A 20710-nucleotide genomic window follows, 5' to 3' on the forward strand; every position below is an offset into this window, starting at 1 on the left:
ACAGAAGAAAAGACTAACTCAAAGCATAGTGTCTATCACCGTACAATTAGTCATTTTCATATTGAATGCAGAGATATGCATAAAATATTTTATAAGATGGTGCAAGCATGAAAAGTAATGGTTGGAAACAAAAGGAGAAAAAGAGATAAAAAAACTTAAAAAAAAAACAAAAAAAGGAAGAGCTATGGAAAAAGAACAAGGGTTGCACATGAAAAAAAAAGAAAAAGAAAGGCTTAATTTGAGAAAGGCAAAGATCTATTTTCCTTCTAGGCTTAGTATTTTAATTCTTTTTCAGTTTTGAATTTCATTCACTTCTCTTTTTAAATCTTTAATTTTTTCAACGAGTTTATTCTCATCACCTGACTTTATGCATGGAAAGTTTATTGATGTTTGAATTAAAAAAAATTTTCATGCATGGAGCGACAAACAGATAAACGCAACAAAAATAAAAAAATTGCGACATAGGAAAGCAGTACCATGCACAAGAAAGTGCATTACTCTCAGCTAATTTTTTAGAAAAATATTTAACTAGCAAAACAATATGACACCTTGAACAGTGATACCTGAAACAAGCACAAGTAACTATGCATATAACAGCATCCGAGCATTTAGTTCATTGATTGATACATATTTCTCTACAAAAAAAGTAAAATTGAAATCCCTCTTTCTCCAATTATAAAAAAAAAGACTTTGCATATAATAACTGTTGCTCTCTAAATTACTTTGTTTTACTTTATTAGTTATGCACGAGAACTTCTATCATCAAGAATTCTTATATATTTAGGAGGCAAAATATGAATTTTTGATTAATTTATTATTTGTTTAAGAGTTGTTTGATAGAATAAGAAAAAATCTAAAACAATAATATCATATGATTAACAGTAAAAGTAATCAGGAACAAATAATCGGGCTCACCGGTTGGTTTTACTATTGAGATGTTTTAAAAAGCTTGATTTTGTATCCCGCTTTCAAGAAATCTAACACATTATTAAGTGTGATTGAGCCCCAACATGCGATTAAACGAAAATGTCTACCCACTACCCAATATAAGTAGTGGGCCAACGCAACGCACTATTCCTATAACGAATGTGTTCTCCCTGAACGTGTTCTTTCCATTTGGTCCGATAAACACTTTTGAGCCAGCTACTTCTACTTTACACATATAGGAACCTTGACAATTCGTTACGAAAAATTTAATAGACTCTCGCTCTAAGGTATTCGCTCTAAACAGCTCTCTTTTAAGCTCTTCCCAAATACTCTCCTTTACTTCGTCCTTTCCACTCTATTTCCCACCGTGCTCTGCCATTACACTTTCGGTACCTCTTCCTTAATTTTTATCCGTCACCTCCTATCACAAGAGCACTTTTGACTTCAAAGACTGCTCTAATCTTCTTCTCTTCTCACTCTACATGCTGCAACACTACCTCTCTCCTTACTAGAAGAACCTTCTACAAGATACATCAATCATTACTGATCATTCATGTGTGTTTTAACATAACCGTATATATATAGACAATGATGTTAGGTACTTTACAAAATATTGGACAAAAATTGTAATGGAGAGCCAAACCCCACTGCCTAATGTTAGGGTAATAAAGAATGGCGCAAAAACTGTTCAAAAAGTTTTGAAAGAACATCATCAATGACGATGGGTAAAATCTGATAATGATTCTTTAAATTACTCGATCAATATGCTTTTTCCACTTAAACATAAGAGAGCATCAGTGATGCAAAAATGTGGAAGCATGTATAACTTCAACCTACAGTCTATAATAATCTATCTCACTCGTCTTTTGCTACAAATGATTCAAGAATCTGTAACCAGTTCACATATTGACCTTGCTCTTTCTTATGTAGAGTGAGGAGGAGGAAGTTGGTCAAGTTTTCTCCAATTCCCCTGGCTAGAAGATATTCCTTGAATGCATCTTGTAATTGAGGGTCCAAAGAGCTACAGGCAAAAATTGAAGAGAAAGTAAGATTGATAATGATCTATAATGACCATGAATACCAGAACGTGATTATTCTGATGTTGATAAAGCAAGCTTGCAATTTTTTTTTTCTTGAAAATTAACAAGCTTGCAAAATTATGTGATCAACTAATTGTACAAACTAAAAACATTGGGAATAAATAACAACCATTTGAGAAATTCATGCTATAACACACTCACCCGTTGTGAACAAGGAGATCTCATCACCCAAAAAAAATGGACAAATTTCAAAATGTGATTGGCCTTGCTGGAATCAATGAGTTTATCCATAGAAAATTAAGGAAAGCTAAAAATTTCATTTTCATTGGTTAATTTAACCTACGACTTCTACCTACTCTTCATCATAAATTAGTTGGTTTTTTAGTTACACATCAATCCTCATCTCAATCAAATACTCTATCCAGCATAACAGCCTAAATAACGGCAACAAGAAAGGGGGAAGGTGAGACAACACACATGAAACACACAACACATGCACATGTGCACATATGCTTAGATGTAGTTTTAAATTCTGGAATGATCTTAAACACAACACATCCTCTTATCCACTTCTGTTATGGCGAGTAACCCATAAAATCATAGACATTGACCAAACATTTATGAAATAAAGGAATATAAGAAAAACAATCATTATTGAACAATAAGCAGCACTCTTTAGAGCAGATAGAATTTGGTAAGAGTAATACCAACAGCAAAATTTTCACCTGAATGAGGGGCCTCGGTAGATTGAAGAATTAGGAATGGTTGACGATTGAAGATAATAGGCACTATGGATGTTAAAGTCAGATCTATGAACATCTTTCTCAGAAACTCCACAATCAAACTGCAACATAGAACTCAAGCCAGGCTTTCTTACACAAACCTTCATCAAAACTTCCCTTGGAAATTTACCCTCGCTATCACGTGTCTCCTGGCCCAACAAGGCTGAAACAGCAACCTCTTCACCAGACTCACTTTTTCTCCGCAAAACAACATCATGTGACTGCGCTGAATTCCAGTCCAGTACAAAATCTCCTAGAGAGCCGCTTTTGATATCCTGATTCAATATATAACACACCCATTTCTCCCAAATTAATAATGCTATAACTGCTGGACATAAGTTTTTAAGATGTTTAAACTTCAAGATGACCTATAAACTATCATCAAAACAAATGAGCTATCCCCACTGCAGTGTGAGAAATTTGAACAATATAAGTGTGCTTCCTTTTATTCAAAGTCATATAATGTCTTGACTGACAACTAAATGATGAGAGTAAAATCAGATTCTGCAAAATCATTTGGGTCCATTGTATTTCCAAGTATTAAAATTGAATGCACCAGAAGATAGATGAGGCTCTACTTGGTTGTTTTTGCCAGCCATTCATTTGCTATTTGTGTTTTACTTCTTTAAATGTGCTAAAAAAAAAAAGCAAAAGCAACGGTAGAGAGCAAAATCATAATTTTTTTAAAAATGAAAAAGAATGACAACAATGTAACATTAATACTATCACAATTAGTATACTACATAAAAGAAACATGCATTTTAAGAAAAGCCCATTTAGTTAAGTAATCTTAAATTTCATGATAAACCCACTCTCAATCATAAGGTCTATAGTCTAAAAATCAGTGAACAAAGCAACAGACCTCTTCGGTTTCTAGTAAACACCTCTTCAATAAACGAAAAAAAGAAAAACCCAAGGGAATAATCAAATTGATGATTAACCTTTGCATTCCCAGTGAGTTCATAGAACAAACAAGTCCTAAATCCATTAATAACTGAATCAGTCGTCAAATTTAGACGGTGAGATTTATGTCTATAAATGAGAAAGGAAAAAGACAAAGAAAAATAAAAGAACCTGAAAAGAATTGGAGGAGAGTTCGTGGGATATTTCAGATTGCAGGACTTTAAGCAAGTTGAAATCCTCCAGAGCTTTCCGGCCTTTGCGTAAGATTTGAGTCGCCCTCGTCATTTCTCTTCCTCCCCAACCGATCAACCTTTATTCTTTTGTTTTGGGCCTTCGATGTCTGGCGGATGGGCAAAGATTACACTTACCTCTGCCTGTCAGGTGTTTTGTTCTACACAAACACAAATAAATAAAAAAAATATAATCAATTTCTTTATTTCATTATTTTTTTAAATTAATTGTTGCTTTACTTTCTGCTATTTAATTGATTTTGTAATTAATTTTTGCTCTGCTTTCTGTTATTTAATTGGTTTTGTTCTATGGATAGGCCTGCTGTCAAAAGAATTAGACAAGGTGAATCCTAGCTATTTAATTGGGTTAGTGCTTGTTTTCTTTATTTCATTTGTAAAATTAATTATTTATGTAATCTTTAATCACTTAATATATTAAAATTTTGACTTTATATATTATTTTAGATATTAAAATAAAAAATTTTATATAAAAATAAAATAGCTCTTAAATTTTATATAATAATAATAATATTAAATTTTTATTCATCTAGCAAATAATCGGACTATAATGTTTAAATTCTCTAATAAAAAATGTATTTGATATTAAAATTATTTTTAATAAAAAAATTTTAAATATTATCTAAATAAGGTTTTGAATTTTAAGTATTTTTTTCTTTTAATTTTTATAAAAATAAAAAATATAAATTTTTGCTATTTTGTTATTGAATTTTTGTTTTTTAGTAGTCTTGTAGAGAAAGGAAGGACGCAATTTGTGTTGGAGAAGAGTGATTTGTAAAGAGAGCGAGATAAAAGAGAGGGAGATGGATCGAGAGAGAGGATATTTTTTGAAAACTTGAGAGATGTATTGTCAAACGGTGTTAGTTTTATTTTAAAAATTATTTTTTTTTATAATTGTTTGATAATAGTTTTTAAATTAAAAAAGCTAAAACCAAACAAGTTTTTAGTACTAAATACATTTGGTTATTTGATTGAAAAAATATTTGATCATTTTTTGATATAAGTAAAGAATAAATTTGTTTTACGTTAATAAAAAAATAAGTTAAAATTAATTTGGAGATTTTTAAATAGAGTATTGAGAAGGAAGAAATGAAGAGAGCACTATGATCTTTTGAATTTAATAATCTTAAGTTATAAATAATAGTAAAAAAGAAATCTAAACCAAGTTTAAGACAAACTAATCTACTACGCTAAACATCAACAAAAATGTCAATAAATTTATACAATTTAAACTTGCTTTTAAAACAGCAATGGTTTTTATTTTAATGAATTTTTTAATACAAGAACGAGAGCGGAGCCCAAGTCCAATGGTCCGTAGGCCAAGCCGAGTGGGGTAGCTGGCTGCTCCTGCTGCTGCTCCCTCGATAATAAGGGAAAGCTGTATGACCGTTTTTAAAAATTAGGGCTTTAGCATAAAAGGCTAAAACCCATTTTTTCCCTCTCATCACAATCCCAAAGGACTAAGGGGAGTGATGGCGAGTGAGCAAGACATGAGCAGCTGGACCGATCTTCTCCACTCTTCCTCCAAGCTTCTCGAGCAAGCCGCTCCTTCTGCTCAGTTTCCTCCTCTTCAGGTCCTCTCTTCACTTTCTCCTTCTTCTCCTGTAAAAAAGAAAAATGTTGCAGAAAAGATAATTCAAATTCTCAACTTTTTAAAAATCGAGAAAAACGTTGGAAGAACGAAAATAATTAGGATTTTATTGTGACGGTTAAACGGGAAAGTGTTGATTGCTTTAGCTTTTTGCTATGTTTGGATGCCTAGAAAACGAAGGAAAAGTAATGAAATTAGAAAAATATTCAAGGGTAGAAAGTCTTCTATGGTTCATATATATATATATATATTTGTGAAATGGAAATTTTGTGATATTTTCTTAAGCCTCATTCATTTTCAAGCTGCTTCTATTCTCATTTATTTACATTTCATAGTGCTTTTGTCGCTCGCTGAAAAAAAGGTAAGCAAGGAAAAGAAATCATGAGTTCATGTTAGAAAATGTAGGGAAGGAAAAGCAAAAGATAAGTTTGGTGCTAAAGGAATTGAAGCAACAGTAGTGAGGTTGAAGCAATGAGTTCTAAAATCTTTATTTCGAGGTTTAGATGGTTTGAGGAAAGTAATCTGAGGAAAGAAACTTCAAGCTGGTATTTGATAGTCTGATCTTTGAGTAGTTCTTTTAGATAGTTCAGAAACATTTTCTACTTTTATGAGTGGAGAACATGGTTCTATCTTTCATACTTGACTGGATGAATGTAGCTCTTAATGCTTCATTCAGTTGCCTGGGAAGGAGAAATACTTATCTGAGGAAGGAAGATGAAATTTTTCATAATCAATTCAATGCTTTATTTGGATTTTGGTAGCTTTGAAACAGGAAAAGACTGTTAAACACGTCAACTTTTCATTTTCTTTATGGTGTAAGTTAAAATGAAAAGGACCTTTGTTTAATTGAGTCTAATTAAGGTTTCCTCTGTCCTTATTGTCTGGTTGTGAGAAAATGCATTAGAATAACATGAAGTTACGAATCTTTTTGGGTTTTATGATCTTTCATTGTTCAAGGAATAGAGAACAAAAAGCTTTGCTAAATGTTAGCCCGCTAGTAATCTGGTTTGTCTCTCAGCTTTTGTGTAATGATTCAGAATGCTCACCATAGGCAAAGGAACCAATGTGTTCTCATGTATTTCCTACTGCAAGGCCCAATGATATAAATGTCTCCTTGTGGAGATTAATTCAGCTAATGTGGTTTATATCATTAATTCTTTTAATGCTGTGTTTATGTGCTGTGGAAATAAATAAAAGTATGAAAAATCAAGACTTTGAACTTAAATATCTGTTAATGTTTTAGATGAGAGAAATTTAGCTAAATAGAAAACCCTGTCTTAGTCAAGATCTGTTTATTGCTTTCAAAACTAAACTGATTGGAGGATAAGAAATGACTTAATATTCTTTTAGTCATTGATGGGGACTCATTTTCTTCACCAGAAAATTGGTTTTTGGAAATATATACTGGAGGGGAAGAAACAGCTTATAGACATTTTGACCAAAAAACTTGGGTACACACAACAAGAGAAGTGCTATGAAATTTAGCTTTGAATTTGTTCATCCATTTTGTTATAATAAGAATAGAAGATGGAAAGTTCACCCCAAACTAGGCCATCTGGTTTTGCATGTTTCAGTTGCTTGGAGTCATGGATTATGATATCCACAATATTCAATGTATTTACCCATATATCTATTGTTTCAGGATCTTGATATATTTGGAAATATTGATTTATTTATTGGTATTACTGTTATTAGTTATTAAATTGATGATATGAAATGAATTGACTATATCCTTAATATTGTCAATAAATTATAGCAGTATATTTTGTAGAAGTTTCTGTATTTTAAGAACCTTTGAGTTATTGTTAGATATTAGTATGGAAAACCTTTTTTTTTTTGGAAAAGCAGTGTTTGTATTAAAAACCTATTTGTTGGTATAAAGAAATTGAAAATCAAATGTTCAAAATTTTGTCTTCAGTTTCTTTAACTGAACGAAGCTTCAGTTGCTTTGCATCTCAGCTGAGATTATTGTTTGAAAAAGGAAATTTATTAGTAAATAGATCCATGCATCTGGTTTTCATTGACTTTGGGTTCATCAATTATATTTATTCAGAGAAACTTAGATCAGTTAGAAGCACTCTCGAAGAAGCTCAAGGCAAAAACCTTAAGAACTGAGGCTCCTTCTCGATCTATTGCTGCCACAAGGTAATTTTATAATTTCAATGACTTTACTGGTTGTTGTGATTCTCATAATCACTGTCAGTTAAACGAACTGATCGTTAGCTGTGAAAGTAAGAGGAATGTGTTAGCTTGGAACCTTATATTGCGAACTTGGGTTTTAAGCAACTATTTGAAGGGTTAACATTGTTTAGTTCTCCAAGATTTTTTGTTTTTCCTGTGGAATATTTAGATTGTTTTTTTTTTGCATTTGAAGGCTACTTGCACGTGAGGGAATTAATGCTGAGCAGCTTACACGTGATCTGAAGTCGTTTGAATTGAAGGTAAATATCTCTTATATTCATTTTTTTCATTTATAGATAACTCAGATTCTGTGGCTTCAAACTCAAGGACTTTGTTAAATCTTTTGTACAATTGCTACCTGTTTTGCTTTGTCATATTTATAGGGGGTATAAATTGGTAGTAATATGTCAAAATAAGGACATTTTTTTCTCAAATTTTCTCTGGCATTATTAAGTGAGATTGGATTCCACCTTTTTGTATTTTTACTGTTTAAATGCTACTTTGGTCCATAAAATGCATGCATCACTAAGTATGATCATCAACTTTGGAGAGCTTTGATATTGATTGTGTCACTATTTTGGTTTTGTATCTTGCTTTGAAGTTCATTGTTTTGTTTTCATAGTTCTATATTCTCTTTTATTTTAATCTCACAAACCATTTTTTCCTCTCACTGATCATCCTTTCTGAAGACAACATTCGAGGATGTTTTCCCTGCTGAAGCAACAAGTGTTGAGGAGTATCTGCAGCAGGTAGTGTTTGCTCTTCAGATTGAATACTTATGAATTTCTTTTTAATTTGTAATCGCCAATCGCCGATCGCCGATCGCCGCTACATTCTCTGGCTAATCACATTTTTTTTGGGTTAGAGTATGTGGTAAATTCCAAATTATTGCTATTAACTAAGCAATTGCTGCAAAAATGAGCAAATTATTGCAATTTGACTGTTAAGCTTACTGTGAATAAAACAAGGAGAGAAAGCACGGAATTAGTTAAACTGGTTGCACATTTGAATGTTCTTTTGCGTGCAAAATTGATCTTTGAACTTATCCCCATTAGGGGGTGGAATTCCTGCAGGGTTGGGGTTCGAACTCCAGTTCCTGCCTTTCCCAGGGTTTTATTCTCTTTAATCCAATGAAACAAAAAAAAGTATAGTTCTTCTTTTCCTGCAAAGTCATGTCAGGTGGTCAATAATATTTCTTGTTCTTGTAACTTGTTTGGGCCCTACTGTAGTTATTGTTTATATAGTTGTGTATATGTTTGGTTTCTGATATGATCCAAGATGGCTTGGCTATTCTACTTATGCATTTTGTTCTTGCATTTTGGTGTCTTTCTATTAATCTCTCATCACCTCTAGAGTTGATCTTAAAGGAGAGTAGTTGTCATAATTATAGATTTTCATTCATTACTTGGTGCTTGGTGAAAGGAAGCTTGATTTTCTAAAAGATTAAAATGAGATGTATTATATAAACTAATTATGAACCTGGTAATGAAGGTACTTGAGTTGAGTTTTTGGTGGGTGAAATTACAGGGGATAAATTGTGCATAGGTACAGTGCTGTTATGTCTTTTGCCCTGTTACAATTATTCGCATGTTCCGTCTGATAATCTTTTTTATATGATCATCATAAAAGAACTTTGAGTAAGGAGTCTTGAGTGGTGCTAATGTTTTTGGAGCAAGTCCTTCTTCACATTTGATTGTGCTATTATCCTGGCCTTGACTATTTTTTAATGAATCAGCCCTCTTTAATATAGACTTTTGCTGCTTAATTTTGAAGGTGATTGATAGATCATTGTTTGTGCAATGTTTTAATCTCAGGTTCATGAAATTGCAATGGTTTCAGCCATCCAAGAAGCTCAGAAGGATAACCTCAGAAGTTTTAATGATTATATGATGAAAGTGTTGGAGGTTAGTGTTACCCACTTTTGAGGGTAAAGGAGTAGTACTTTGCTGCAGTATTTTTCCCTCATGGGATTTTTATCTTTTATATTGTTCAATATAAGTTGTCTTCAGTGCTTTTTGCAACTTATAAGCGGAAACAGTTTCTCCATGGGTTTCTTGCTAATCAAGTAGTTCTTCTAGTACCAAAAGACCTGATAAATTGTTTTTTGAAATGTTGCACATAACTATTAACAAATTGAAGATGACTAAGACGGTCTGTAGATTTTCTGTTTTTACATGATTGATCGGTAGTGTCTCATGCCCTGCAGGAAGACTGGCAGAACGAAAAACGAGACTTTTTACAGAGCCTGAGCCGGATTTCAACTTTACCCAAGACTAACATGCTTGATAAAAGCATTACTGGTGCTCGTTCAGGTCAAATAGTTTCCATGGCTTCTAGTCCTCAGGTTTCATCAGGTCCCTCTGGCATGGAGCTTTTACCTTTAGCTAACAAGCCAGTTGTTGAGAAAAAAGTGTCAGTATATGCTGAAGTTGTAAGAAATCTGAGCAATGCAAGACAACAAGGCTTACCGTTTAAAGTAAGGATGATTGTCTTTCCTTTCAAGTTATAAAAATCGATTTGTGCCATCTTCCAAAATCATAAAGCACTGGAATGTCTACTTGAAATTTGTTTATTTGTTTTCTGTTAGAGTAATATGCTGTATGTGTGCGTGTGTGTGCGTGCATGCACATGTATTATGTGGTTATTAAACATGCCAGTCAAGTGATACCATCTTTCTCATTTTCCTCTGAAACCTTTCCTGCAGTGATAAACATTTGGACTAAATTTTTTTAATTCAATCCTTTTGTTTTGTTATAATTTTATTATTATTTGCTCAAGATCATCATATACATATTGTGTAGCCTGCAACGGCTTTTAAGGCTGCATATGAGAGTTTGGGCACTGAAGCATCTAGTGGCAAATCAGTTAACATGCAGAAAATGTGGCATCTTATTCAGGTAATAATACATACTAGTGTTATCATGCTACTTGCTGTCAGATAAACCATCATTGATGAACTAAATATTTTGGCAGACACTAATGGGTGAGGATTCAACAATGCAACGAAGTGTTTCAAGAAAGATGTCATTAGTAATTGGTGCGAGGCGTCACCTGGAATGGGGACATGAGAAATACATTATGGATACAGTACAAAGCCATCCTGCGCAAGTAACAATATTCTCTATTATCATTTTATTATTCTGCTGTTAAATAAAATGCAGAAATCATTCTTGGTTGTAATTTTTAGTGTTAGCAACTCTTTTGTTAAATGTTTCTGCTGTTGTTCCCGTTGTTCCTTGTTCATTGTTGCTTCTCCAAATGACTTTTGCTTCCACTGATGGATTGTAGTCTTCGATGTTGCTTTATAACCAGTTTCATTTGTAAAACTGGTATTAATTCTCCAGTGCTGATATTCATTTTTTCACCTCAATGTAGGCTGCTCTTGGTGGAGCTGTTGGGAATTTGCATAGAGTTCATGCCTTTCTTCGGGTCTGCTGTTGCTATTTGGCTTCAAATCGCATGTTTAACTGTTACTTTAATCTTCTTTATTTAAAAATTCTTGTTTTCTTTGTCTATCCAGATTCGTTTGAGGGATTATGGAATTCTGGATTTTGACGCAGGTGATGCTCGAAGGCAACCTCCTGTTGATACCACTTGGCAGCAGGTTTTTTTCTTTTAAATTTACTTATTTTATTTACAGTCAAATCCCTCATCATCTATATGAGATGTAAGGTATCTGGTTTCTAACTTGTCATTGATTATTTTAATGTTATTTTTCAAATTGCATTAGAGTCTAATGTCGAACTACTTATGCAACTCACAAGTTTCAGACAGTTGTGAGCTTGAACAATAGAATTTGTCACGTCAGTATTAGATAGTATTTGGTTGTTATTTCAATGATTATGTCAAAAATTTGTTTTCTTTATGTTTGTTTTGGCATGTGATATCTGTAGTTTTGCAGGTTTTGAAGTAGATATCTTAAATGTACTGTCTCTGTATTTTTATGATATCTGGAATCTATAGACTTGTGACTATTAGTCTTTTAGACTAAGTTGCTGGATGGATCAGTTTAGTTAAATGAATAATGGAGCAGGGTTTTCAATTATATAAGTTTGTCTTTCATTTGGTTTTCCTTGTCTTTGTTAAAAGGACTCGTGTACTCTTTTGTTGAAGGTATCTTTTATATAGTTGAGAGATATCATGGGGATGCTTTTACTGTGCCTTGAGGTGTTAATTCTTTCATTATTTGGTTGTATGGAAGAGGGGCACCATTTAAAAGAGCAAATGAGTATAAACTGATGATGATAATGCTTTCATTCTCAAATTTCTTTTTCCCCTCTAAGTTTTATACATTTATATTCATCCTCGTTTCTCTTCCCAAATGACTAAGTTTCACTAAGAATCCCTTCATTTTGTGTAACAGATTTATTTTTGCTTGAGGACTGGGTATTATGATGAAGCAAGACAAGTTGCCCAATCATCCCGTGCTTCTCACCAGTTTGCACCACTGGTACATACTGTTTACTGTTTAATTCATCCTACTTGACAATTGACATTACTCAGTACTTCTGTTTTAACAGCTTACAGAGTGGATTAACAGTGGAGGCATGGTTCCAGCTGACATTGCAGTTGCTGCTGCAGAAGAGTGTGAAAAAATGTTTAGAATGGGTGATCGGGTTGGTCGAGCTGCATATGACAAGAAAAAGTTATTGCTCTATGCTATCATATCCGGTTCTCGCAGGCAAGTTGACCGTCTCCTCAGAGATTTACCATCACTTTTCAGTACCATAGAGGATTTCCTGTGGTTCATATTGTCAGCAGTACGGGACTTACCTGGTGGAACCTCATCTGTTATTCTGAATGAGGGTTTAGTACCATACAGTCTGGATGATTTGCAAGCTTACCTAAACAAATTTGAGCCATCATATTACACAAAGAATGGAAAGGACCCTCTGGTATACCCGTATGTCTTGCTTTTAAGTATCCAGTTACTACTGGCTGTTTCATACTTGTCTAAAGAAACAGGAGATGAAGGATATAACATTGATGCTGCACACATAGCAATCGTGTTAGCAGACAATGGGGTCCTTTATGAAGGTGCTGGTGCTGGTGCTGGAAAAAAACTGGGGATGATGGATGCTTATGCAGAAGCATCCAGCATTATTAGGCAGTATGGCTCTATGTATATAAGGCTTGGTAACCTTCAAATGGCACTAGAATATTATGCACAAGCTGCTGCTGCAGTAGGTGGTGGACAGGTATCATGGACTGGGAGAGGTAATGTGGATCAGCAAAGGCAAAGGCACTTGATGCTGAAGCAGCTTTTTACTGAGCTATTCTTACGAGATGGTGGGATTTATCTTTTACTTGGTTCAAGAGGTGCAGGAGAGGAAGGTGAATTGGGAAGATTCTTGACTGATCATAAAGCAAGACAACAGTTTCTGCTTGAAGCTGCCCGCCATTGTCAAGATGCTGGGCTGTACGAGAAAGTAATTTACTCTCTCTTTCTTTGCTTCTTCAATGTTTTTGTTTTTGGTATCACATAGGAAAGTGCAAGCTTTGTTTTAATTGATGCTGAAATTTTGGTAAGTATTGACAATTCCAAACATTCATTGTCCTTGGTACTTGCAGTAGTCATGCAGATCCCTCTCTTATATTGTTGCCCCCATTTTATTTCTTTTTTGGGTTTTGCTATTCACCTTTTTGTCCTCAACATATCATCTCTACATCTTATGTCCCCTCTTGTATCCTCATATATTAATTTATTTGGTGTTGATCTAAGATTGCATCTTTGTAGGTTTTGCATCTAACCGTATGTTGTTTTTTCTTCTTTTCTATAATTCTTTGTCCAAATTCAGTCTATAGAAATTCAGAAGAGAGTTGGGGCATTTTCAATGGCATTGGATACAATAAATAAGTGCCTATCTGAAGCAATTTGTGCCCTATCGTGTGGTAGATTGGATGGCGAGAGTCGAACTGCTGGCCTCATTCATTCTGGCAATGAGATCTTGGAGACTTTCAAATATTATCCTGAAGTCAGGTTGTCCAATTCCATGCATCCGCTTGTTCTTTATTAAATTTGGCTGCGTATATCTGATGTCAAAATTTGGTTGGTATTTTAGTTTGTGTTGTCCTAATTTGTGATAAATGCTTGTAGAAGCTGTTTAACTTCCTTTTTCTCTTTCTTGCCTGCCATCCAGTGTGCTAAGATTGTGAGTAATTAACCCCAAAAGAAATAGATTAAGCTCCAATTATTAGAGTCTTATGCTGTCTGCACGTTAATTACTAAACATGTGTGCGTTATTTCTATTTGCTAATTTAGTTGTTAATGATTTACCCATTCGCTGGTAAATTTGGAAAATATATAGTATCAAAATATGTGGGGAAATGGCAGTGCTTCCATAGTTAGTAATTTATACATTCATTTTAAATTTAGCTAAGGCTATTTTTCTTTCTTTCAAAAACAAATTTAAAATTGCCATTGGAAATTTTATCTTTTCCTGTGAGTTGTGACACATACTATGTGTTCTTTGCATGGTTGAGATATTTCAGCGACTTTTTTCAGTTGTTTTAGTCCTGTATATCTTATGCGTGTACTGTTTTATCTTTCTTCTTGCTGCTGACCTTATGGCAACTTGGATTAATTGTGCAGTCTCCAAGAGAGGGAACATGTTTTGGAGCAACAAACTGTATTGAGACAGCTTGAGGCAATACTGTCTATCCACAAATTGACAAGACTAGGGCAGTATCTTGATGCTGTAAGGGAAGTTGCCAAACTTCCATTCCTTCCATTGGATCCACGAGCACCTGATGTTACCTCTAATGCGTTTGAAAATTTATCTCCTCATGTCCAAGCTTGTGTGCCGGACCTGCTAAAGGTAGCTCTAACTTGTTTGGAAAATGTGACTGATACAGATGGATCACTTCGCGCTATGAGAGCGAAGGTAAGCTGGTATTTTAAACTAGCGATCTCACTTAATGTTTCCATTATGAGCAGTGGGTGCTCAATTCTGCTGTTTCTCGATGAAGGAGAAATTATTGTAGTTTATGATGGGTGCATAATAAGCATATCTTGGCGTTTGCAGATTGCAACCTTCCTTGCAAATAATATGCATCAGAATTGGCCCCGTGATTTATACGAAACGGTTGCCAGGCGCTTGTGAAACAAATCTGACCAAGGAAAAAGAGTGGATATAGGCAGAAATCCCCCTTCATAGGTGAGATATATAAGCAGAGTTAAATTTGAGCAGTGTGGTTTATTGTAATGAATTTTTCCATTTTGGAATGAGCTGAGCTCATATGAGGGTCGGTTTTTAAAACTGTTGGCGACCCATTTATCCGTGTTTATATGTCCATTTCTGTTCTAAATCCTGGATGAGAAAGCTGAAAGGGTAACGTTATTCGTCCGTGGACCCTTAACTTATACCTTCAATTGTGAGACAAAGCTCGTCATTGTTAATCTATCATCTTCATGCTTTTAACCTTCAAAATGTGAATAGTAAATAATAAGCAGTCAATTTAAACCCACCCCCTAAAAAAATAAAAAAAAGGAAACAGTAGTGAAAGCTATAACCAGATCGAATCTTAATTGGGCCTTCTAAATACAGCTTGCAGGAACACAGGTTATAAGCCCAGCCAAGGAATCACTAATTCGATATTATCAATCAAATATGCCATTTATCATTGTTGAATTTAAAATTAACTTATTTAAAAATTTGAATGTGGTAACTCTTTTAAAGAACATTTAATCATATCAAAGGATTAATTTTGTTAGGCATGTCAACTATTTTGGGATAGGAAATAGCAAAAATGTGACATTCCTAGCTTCTATCCTAGGAAGCCATAAGGTTTGTAGAAGCAACTTCGTCGAAGGGTGTTTTTGATAGATTGGTTTAGATAATTTCGGCTTTGGAATGGGGGCCGAAAATGTAAAAATAACAAATCTGACAAATGGGAGGAACACTGTGGCAGTGTTTGGTACGAGAGATGCGCAGTCATATTCTTTTTTTACAACGTACTCAATTGCATTACATTGTAAAATTTTGCAATATTTTTTTACAATATAAAACTTGTTACCCTTTTCCCTTTTGAAGAAAATGACCAAGAAAAGAGAACCCTACTCAGGTGCTTCTTCCTCCTCCAGCTTCCTCTTCTAGCTTGAAGTCCGAAATTGTCGCTTTAAATCTATTTCTTCTTCTCCTTTCTTTTCTTCATCTTCTTCCTCTTATTCTTCAAATTGGGTTAGGGTCTCTTCTTCATCTTCTTCAAATCTGAATTTAGGGTTTCTTTTATTTGAGTTTAAGGTTCTTCTGCTTCTTCTTCTTCAAATTTGGGTTTGGGGTTCAATAAGTTCCGTCTTTATCTTTTTTTTTTTTTATTGTTGGAAAACAAGATCTAGCCATCGAGAGAAGAATCTTTCACAGGTAAATATGAAGATAATGCTTAGCCGTTAGTAATTGTTAGATTGCAATTTTCATCTCTGAGAAGTTTAGTTAGGATGTTGGTATTTGTTATTTATTAATACAGATTAATTTTATCTGGATTTCCATGGTCACGATCGAACAACCTTAAATCCGAAAAGGCATTCAATTTGAACTTGGCATTTTTGTGTTTGATCACTGTAAAAGCTATTGAATAGAATTGGCTTTGGAAGTATTAAGGTTGGTCATTGTTTGCGTTCATATGCTTACAATCTGTGGGAAAATAAAATCTGTATAATCCCAAGTTTCCTTTCTGCTTTCCTGTTTAGAAGACAGGAATAGGCCAAATTTTTCTGTTTAGAAAGTTGGGACAATCTAAAAGGAGTTGGCAACTTTACTACTTCACCTACATTCTTAAATTAATTCTTCAATGGTGTACCTTTTTTACCTAGAGAACCAAGAGATAGACAATGTATGAAAAAATTATCAGCTAATATTCATCCAAGTTAATGGGTAGTTTTGTATTCAAGTCAGCTTGTTGGATTTGTGTTTTACTGCTTATAGATCTGAACAAAGCAGTTTCATTTCTTAGATGAAAGGAGAAATTGGAGTGATATTGTATCACTTTTAATAAAAACATTAAATGGTTAAATCATTGGAAGTTAGTCCAACCTCTAATCACAAATTTCATAATGCTATAGTGGAATGTTTCTAGTCCATTTGGTTATTATTATGGAATGTTTTGAGCCATGTTTCCTTATATATATATTTTGTTGCAGCAATTGCTGTAATTATAATGGATGCCGAGGATTGGGAAAGTTGTTCTGACAATGAGATCTATCTGCAAGACAGAAACGAGGATGATGGTGAAGAGAGTTACTACTCATCTGGTTTTTTATCCAAATTACAATTTAGGTTCTCTTTGTTTTGTTAGCTGTCTTCTTTGTTGTTATTTTTACTAAAAGTGTTTTCTTCTGGAATAAAATTCGTAAGTACAAAATTTAGATAAGGTTCTTTATCTGTTTTTACTTAGGTCTTCTTACAAAATAAAACATTTCTTTAAAGTTGTTGATGGTAACTTTTTTTTGCCAAGTCAGCAATTTAAGCCTTTGACTTATTTTCATGAGGGAACATGAGGAAAAGGACAGAAGAAGCTTCACATAAGTTCTATCCAAAGCATAAAACTTGTTACTATACATATTCAAACAATATTTAAAAAAAAATTAAAAACTAAATAGTTAACTCTTTGAGGATAAAATGTATAACTTGCTTTTATATAAAACGATTTTAAATTTGTACATTTTGAGTCAATTAGGGTTTTGTTTTCTCTCATTTGCTTTTGTTCTATAACAATTAAGAAACATAAAGTTAGAAGTAGCATAAGTAATTAATAAATGAAGCTTTAGCTATTTATCTGGATTATATGAGCGTGGATTAAATGGCTAAAATTCTGTTTTCAGGAAAGATATTTCAAAGGCCCGATGGATTAATGATTTGGCTATGGCTGAAGTTGTTGAAAAGAAGGGTAAGATGTGGGTGACTATGGGGATAGTTCGTAGTGGCAAGACATATTGCCTCATTGAGGAAACTCTGTAGGTGAAAACCAACCTGACTTAAAATTTTGTTCATTGTAGGCTTATGGTTTTGATTGTAATTTTTTAAAAATATTTTGTTGTAGGTTTTTGATTGAAATAGGGGCATTGCATCTTTTGGATGAAAATGGTATATGTCTTTCCTTAAAAGAAGTATATGAGAAGCTTTCAGATGAAAGTGGGTGCTATTGGGAGCTTTTTGAGGTTTATAGACACCTCAAGTCTCTTGGTTATATAGTTGGGCGTCACGGTATCCCTTGGTCTGTGAAGGGTCTAAAGATCAAAACTGGAACCTGTTCACTTCAGGGCAGTGAAGAGAGAAATGAGTTGCTAGAAATGGAGCCTAAAGACACGAGTATCATCATTGATTTGTTCGATAATATGCAGATTAATGAAGTGAGTCCAGCTTTTGATGTTTATCTTCCAAACAGCAGGTTTAGAAAGTCTTCTCCGGGTGATCCAAGTTTTTTCCTGTACTTAAGTAGGTAATATTTTATCGCTAATCCCATGAGTTTGAGGAACTCTTGTACACTTCTAAATCTGGTGCTTTATTGCATATCTTTCATTCACATTGCTGAATATTTGCGTTTGTGTTGGATTTTTTATCCATATAAAGTCTTATGTCCTAGAAGTTTGATGGCTAAAGGTGCAAGTATATGTGAGAATGTTGTATGGTTGCTTACTAGGTTTTAAGCATCACATTGGCTTTATTAGAGAGAGAACTAGTCATGAAATGACTCTGTCAAAATTTCTTAGGCCTCTCATAGCTATTTGCATTAATTGGAAAACTTGTTGCATATTTCAAGACATTAAGGCTGTTGCATATTTCAAGACATTAAGGCTGTTGCATATTTCAAGACACTTAAGGCGGAGATGTATTGGTTTTATCATAAAATTGTCTTGGTAAAGATAAGCATTTCAAAATCTGGATATATTAAAAGTAAAAGTGTACTTTGTAAGCTTTTCATAATTTCTTCTATTCTCGAATTTCTCAGAATTTGCTTTGTTCTTTTTGATTGAGACTATTCATGACTTTGTTTAAAGCGAACTGAATACAAAATCACACCTATCTATGCATGAAACTTATATTGTTATTTGCATTTCTGTCAAATACTGGTTCCTTTCTGGCAGCTAAAATTAGTTAGACAAAGAAATGATTATGAAATTGCCTTTGTGAAGTATTTTGTTGATTTTTTTGTCATTATAGTTCTTTTCTAAGAGCTGCTGAAAAAGAAAGTGGTTTATGTAGAGCCTTTCTTCATTTTTAATATTCATATGCTGAACATCATCTTTCCTATATCTCTGATGCCTTTTCCCTTGTCCTCAATTTTTGAACATAATTTTGGTTTAAGGATTAAATATGCTGTTATGAGTTTAACCATCCTTGGACGTGAACTCATTTTGTTGACTCTATAGTGTAGTGTTGTCTCATATTTTTCAAGTTTATTTAATTGAGGTTGGTTTTCTTTCTAGGTCAAAAAGTTATTGTGTTAACATGCCTTTCATTACCGTTGCACTTGCATAACTCACTCATTAGTCCTTTATAGGAGAGGATGTGAGGATACCACTGCAGCTCTATAAGATCTCTACCAATAGCCACATACTGCTCAATGCCCGAGCTAGCCCTAGATGGCTTTTTTTTTAATTTTTTTCATTGACACCTAATCATGAGGAGATCGAGAACTTTCTGAATAGATTGGTTCTTGCTTCTCTGGAATTTGCGGGCTGCCTCGTAAATCAATGAACATGTAGTGCTATATGGAGAAGCACTATATATTTTTGTAAAAAGTTAATTTTCCATTGGAAGAAAGCCACGCTTTGAAACATGGAGGAGTTTTTTGCTCATAATGCATCACATTGTGATTTTAATGTTAGTATTAGCTATTTGCATAACTTTTGGCAGAAATGAGACTGATATTTACAGCCATTTTTTCTTAAGATTTCTCTCCTGGAAGTTTAAAAAGATAAGCCTGTCGTTAGTTTGGAAAATTTAAATCCCCTTTTAGCATAATTTGCATGGTTTACTTAGGATTGCATGGGGCCTTTGTAGCCATGGTACTTGTTTCCAAGAAATGTTTCTCAACATGGTTTTTCAATTTTCTACCAGATTGTATGTTAGTTCTTCATTTTGCTTGATTTGTCTTCTCTTACAGGGGCAATCCACCATCCAAAGTAGAAATTGAGGCCCTTGAGAGGAAGCAGGGTGTCGTCCCTTTGAAGTTTTGTCATGTAGAGAATGGGCGTGTTAGTTTCTTCTCCTTTGATAGGGTGGAGCTTGCTGTCTTACCTTAAAATTTCTTGCTGTCTTACACAACTGTTACAGCAAAAGAAGTAAGAAGATATTTATCTTGGCTCTAACAATTCTTGGAGTTGCAAGCCGTGGAGTGGCGCTCAATTCGTCACTTTTTGCAAAAGATGAACTCAATTCTCTCATACTTGGTTTCAGAAGAATGTTTTATCTTTGTATATACAAGATGGGATTTATCCTTGTCACCTTCTCTAATTTATCTTTAGTTACCCATTAAAACACATACAAGATGAGGCATTAAGAACTTTATGTGAGGTATAAAAGCTTAGCAAACACATGATTTACTCGTTAGACTCTGATGTGATTTCCATACATATGGTCTTGCATTGATATGGCTAACTGCAAATCATAGCATCTTCAGAAAAATATACTGATACTTAAAACCTGTATTTTCCGAGAAGGTGGAAAATGTGACTTTCTACATGGAATCTTATAGAGTCAAAGATCAGTCGTTTTGAATGCTTGAACCCATCATTCTATCCTCTAAAATAAGTAGAAAGAATGCAGCTCATGATTGACGAAGGTGAAAATTTTCTGTTTATGACAATCTTTGCGGTTTCTTTCACAGTTACATATGCTTGATAACAAATTCAAGATATGATGATAATTTTATAAGCTAGCTTAATTGGTTTCAGCAAACATATATGGTAAAAGCCAAAGAAACTAAGATGGGCTTTGCCTTTAGTTTTGTCTAAAATGGCTCAGAGACTATATCTGCTGCATTTCAGATTTTCTTCCCAAGTTACTCTTCCTGGTGAGATGATCGAAATTAGTTGAT

General features: G+C 33.9%; 3 protein-coding genes across 3 annotated transcripts; 2 read left to right on the forward strand and 1 right to left on the reverse strand.

Moving 5' to 3' along the window:
- Positions 1610 to 4158, reverse strand: LOC18598905 (mitochondrial acidic protein mam33). The gene is made up of 3 exons (XM_007028638.2): positions 3824 to 4158; positions 2693 to 3024; positions 1610 to 1948 (listed from the first exon to the last, which is right to left on the reverse strand). Exons 1-3 carry the CDS (start codon positions 3935 to 3937, stop codon positions 1783 to 1785), a joined length of 612 nt encoding a protein of 203 aa, XP_007028700.2. The 5' UTR covers positions 3938 to 4158; the 3' UTR covers positions 1610 to 1782.
- On the forward strand, positions 5290 to 15075 carry LOC18598904 (nuclear pore complex protein NUP93A). Its single transcript, XM_007028636.2, has 15 exons — positions 5290 to 5474; positions 7545 to 7636; positions 7866 to 7932; positions 8362 to 8421; positions 9487 to 9576; positions 9879 to 10148; positions 10474 to 10569; positions 10646 to 10780; positions 11048 to 11101; positions 11193 to 11276; positions 12036 to 12122; positions 12193 to 13101; positions 13471 to 13652; positions 14265 to 14556; positions 14698 to 15075. The coding sequence occupies exons 1-15, from the start codon at positions 5373 to 5375 to the stop codon at positions 14773 to 14775; spliced, it is 2598 nt and encodes an 865-aa protein (XP_007028698.2). The 5' UTR covers positions 5290 to 5372; the 3' UTR covers positions 14776 to 15075.
- Positions 15668 to 20223, forward strand: LOC18598903. The gene is made up of 5 exons (XM_007028633.2): positions 15668 to 16035; positions 16812 to 16947; positions 17493 to 17624; positions 17711 to 18109; positions 19778 to 20223. Exons 2-5 carry the CDS (start codon positions 16829 to 16831, stop codon positions 19914 to 19916), a joined length of 789 nt encoding a protein of 262 aa, XP_007028695.2. The 5' UTR covers positions 15668 to 16035; positions 16812 to 16828; the 3' UTR covers positions 19917 to 20223.

This window comes from Theobroma cacao, chromosome 5, assembly GCF_000208745.1.
Source record: "Theobroma cacao cultivar B97-61/B2 chromosome 5, Criollo_cocoa_genome_V2, whole genome shotgun sequence".
NCBI classification, from domain to species: Eukaryota; Viridiplantae; Streptophyta; class Magnoliopsida; order Malvales; family Malvaceae; genus Theobroma; species Theobroma cacao.

Bases quoted from the DNA above. Each gene is read 5' to 3' on its own strand.
- LOC18598905 (XM_007028638.2), bottom strand. From the start codon at position 3,937: ATGACGAGGGCGACTCAAATCTTACGCAAAGGCCGGAAAGCTCTGGAG. The intron at 3,025-3,823 runs GTTCTTTTATTT...ATATTGAATCAG, and splicing joins TCTCCTCCAATTCTTTTCAG to GATATCAAAAGCGGCTCTCT. The intron at 1,949-2,692 runs GTGAAAATTTTG...TTTTGCCTGTAG, and splicing joins TACCGAGGCCCCTCATTCAG to CTCTTTGGACCCTCAATTAC.
- LOC18598904 (XM_007028636.2), top strand. From the start codon at position 5,373: ATGGCGAGTGAGCAAGACATGAGCAGCTGGACCGATCTTCTCCACTCT. The intron at 11,277-12,035 runs GTTTTTTTCTTT...TTTGTGTAACAG, and splicing joins TTGATACCACTTGGCAGCAG to ATTTATTTTTGCTTGAGGAC. The intron at 14,557-14,697 runs GTAAGCTGGTAT...TGGCGTTTGCAG, and splicing joins TTCGCGCTATGAGAGCGAAG to ATTGCAACCTTCCTTGCAAA.
- LOC18598903 (XM_007028633.2), top strand. From the start codon at position 16,829: ATGGATGCCGAGGATTGGGAAAGTTGTTCTGACAATGAGATCTATCTG. The intron at 17,625-17,710 runs GTAGGTGAAAAC...ATTTTGTTGTAG, and splicing joins TGCCTCATTGAGGAAACTCT to GTTTTTGATTGAAATAGGGG. The intron at 18,110-19,777 runs GTAATATTTTAT...CTTCTCTTACAG, and splicing joins TTTTTCCTGTACTTAAGTAG to GGGCAATCCACCATCCAAAG.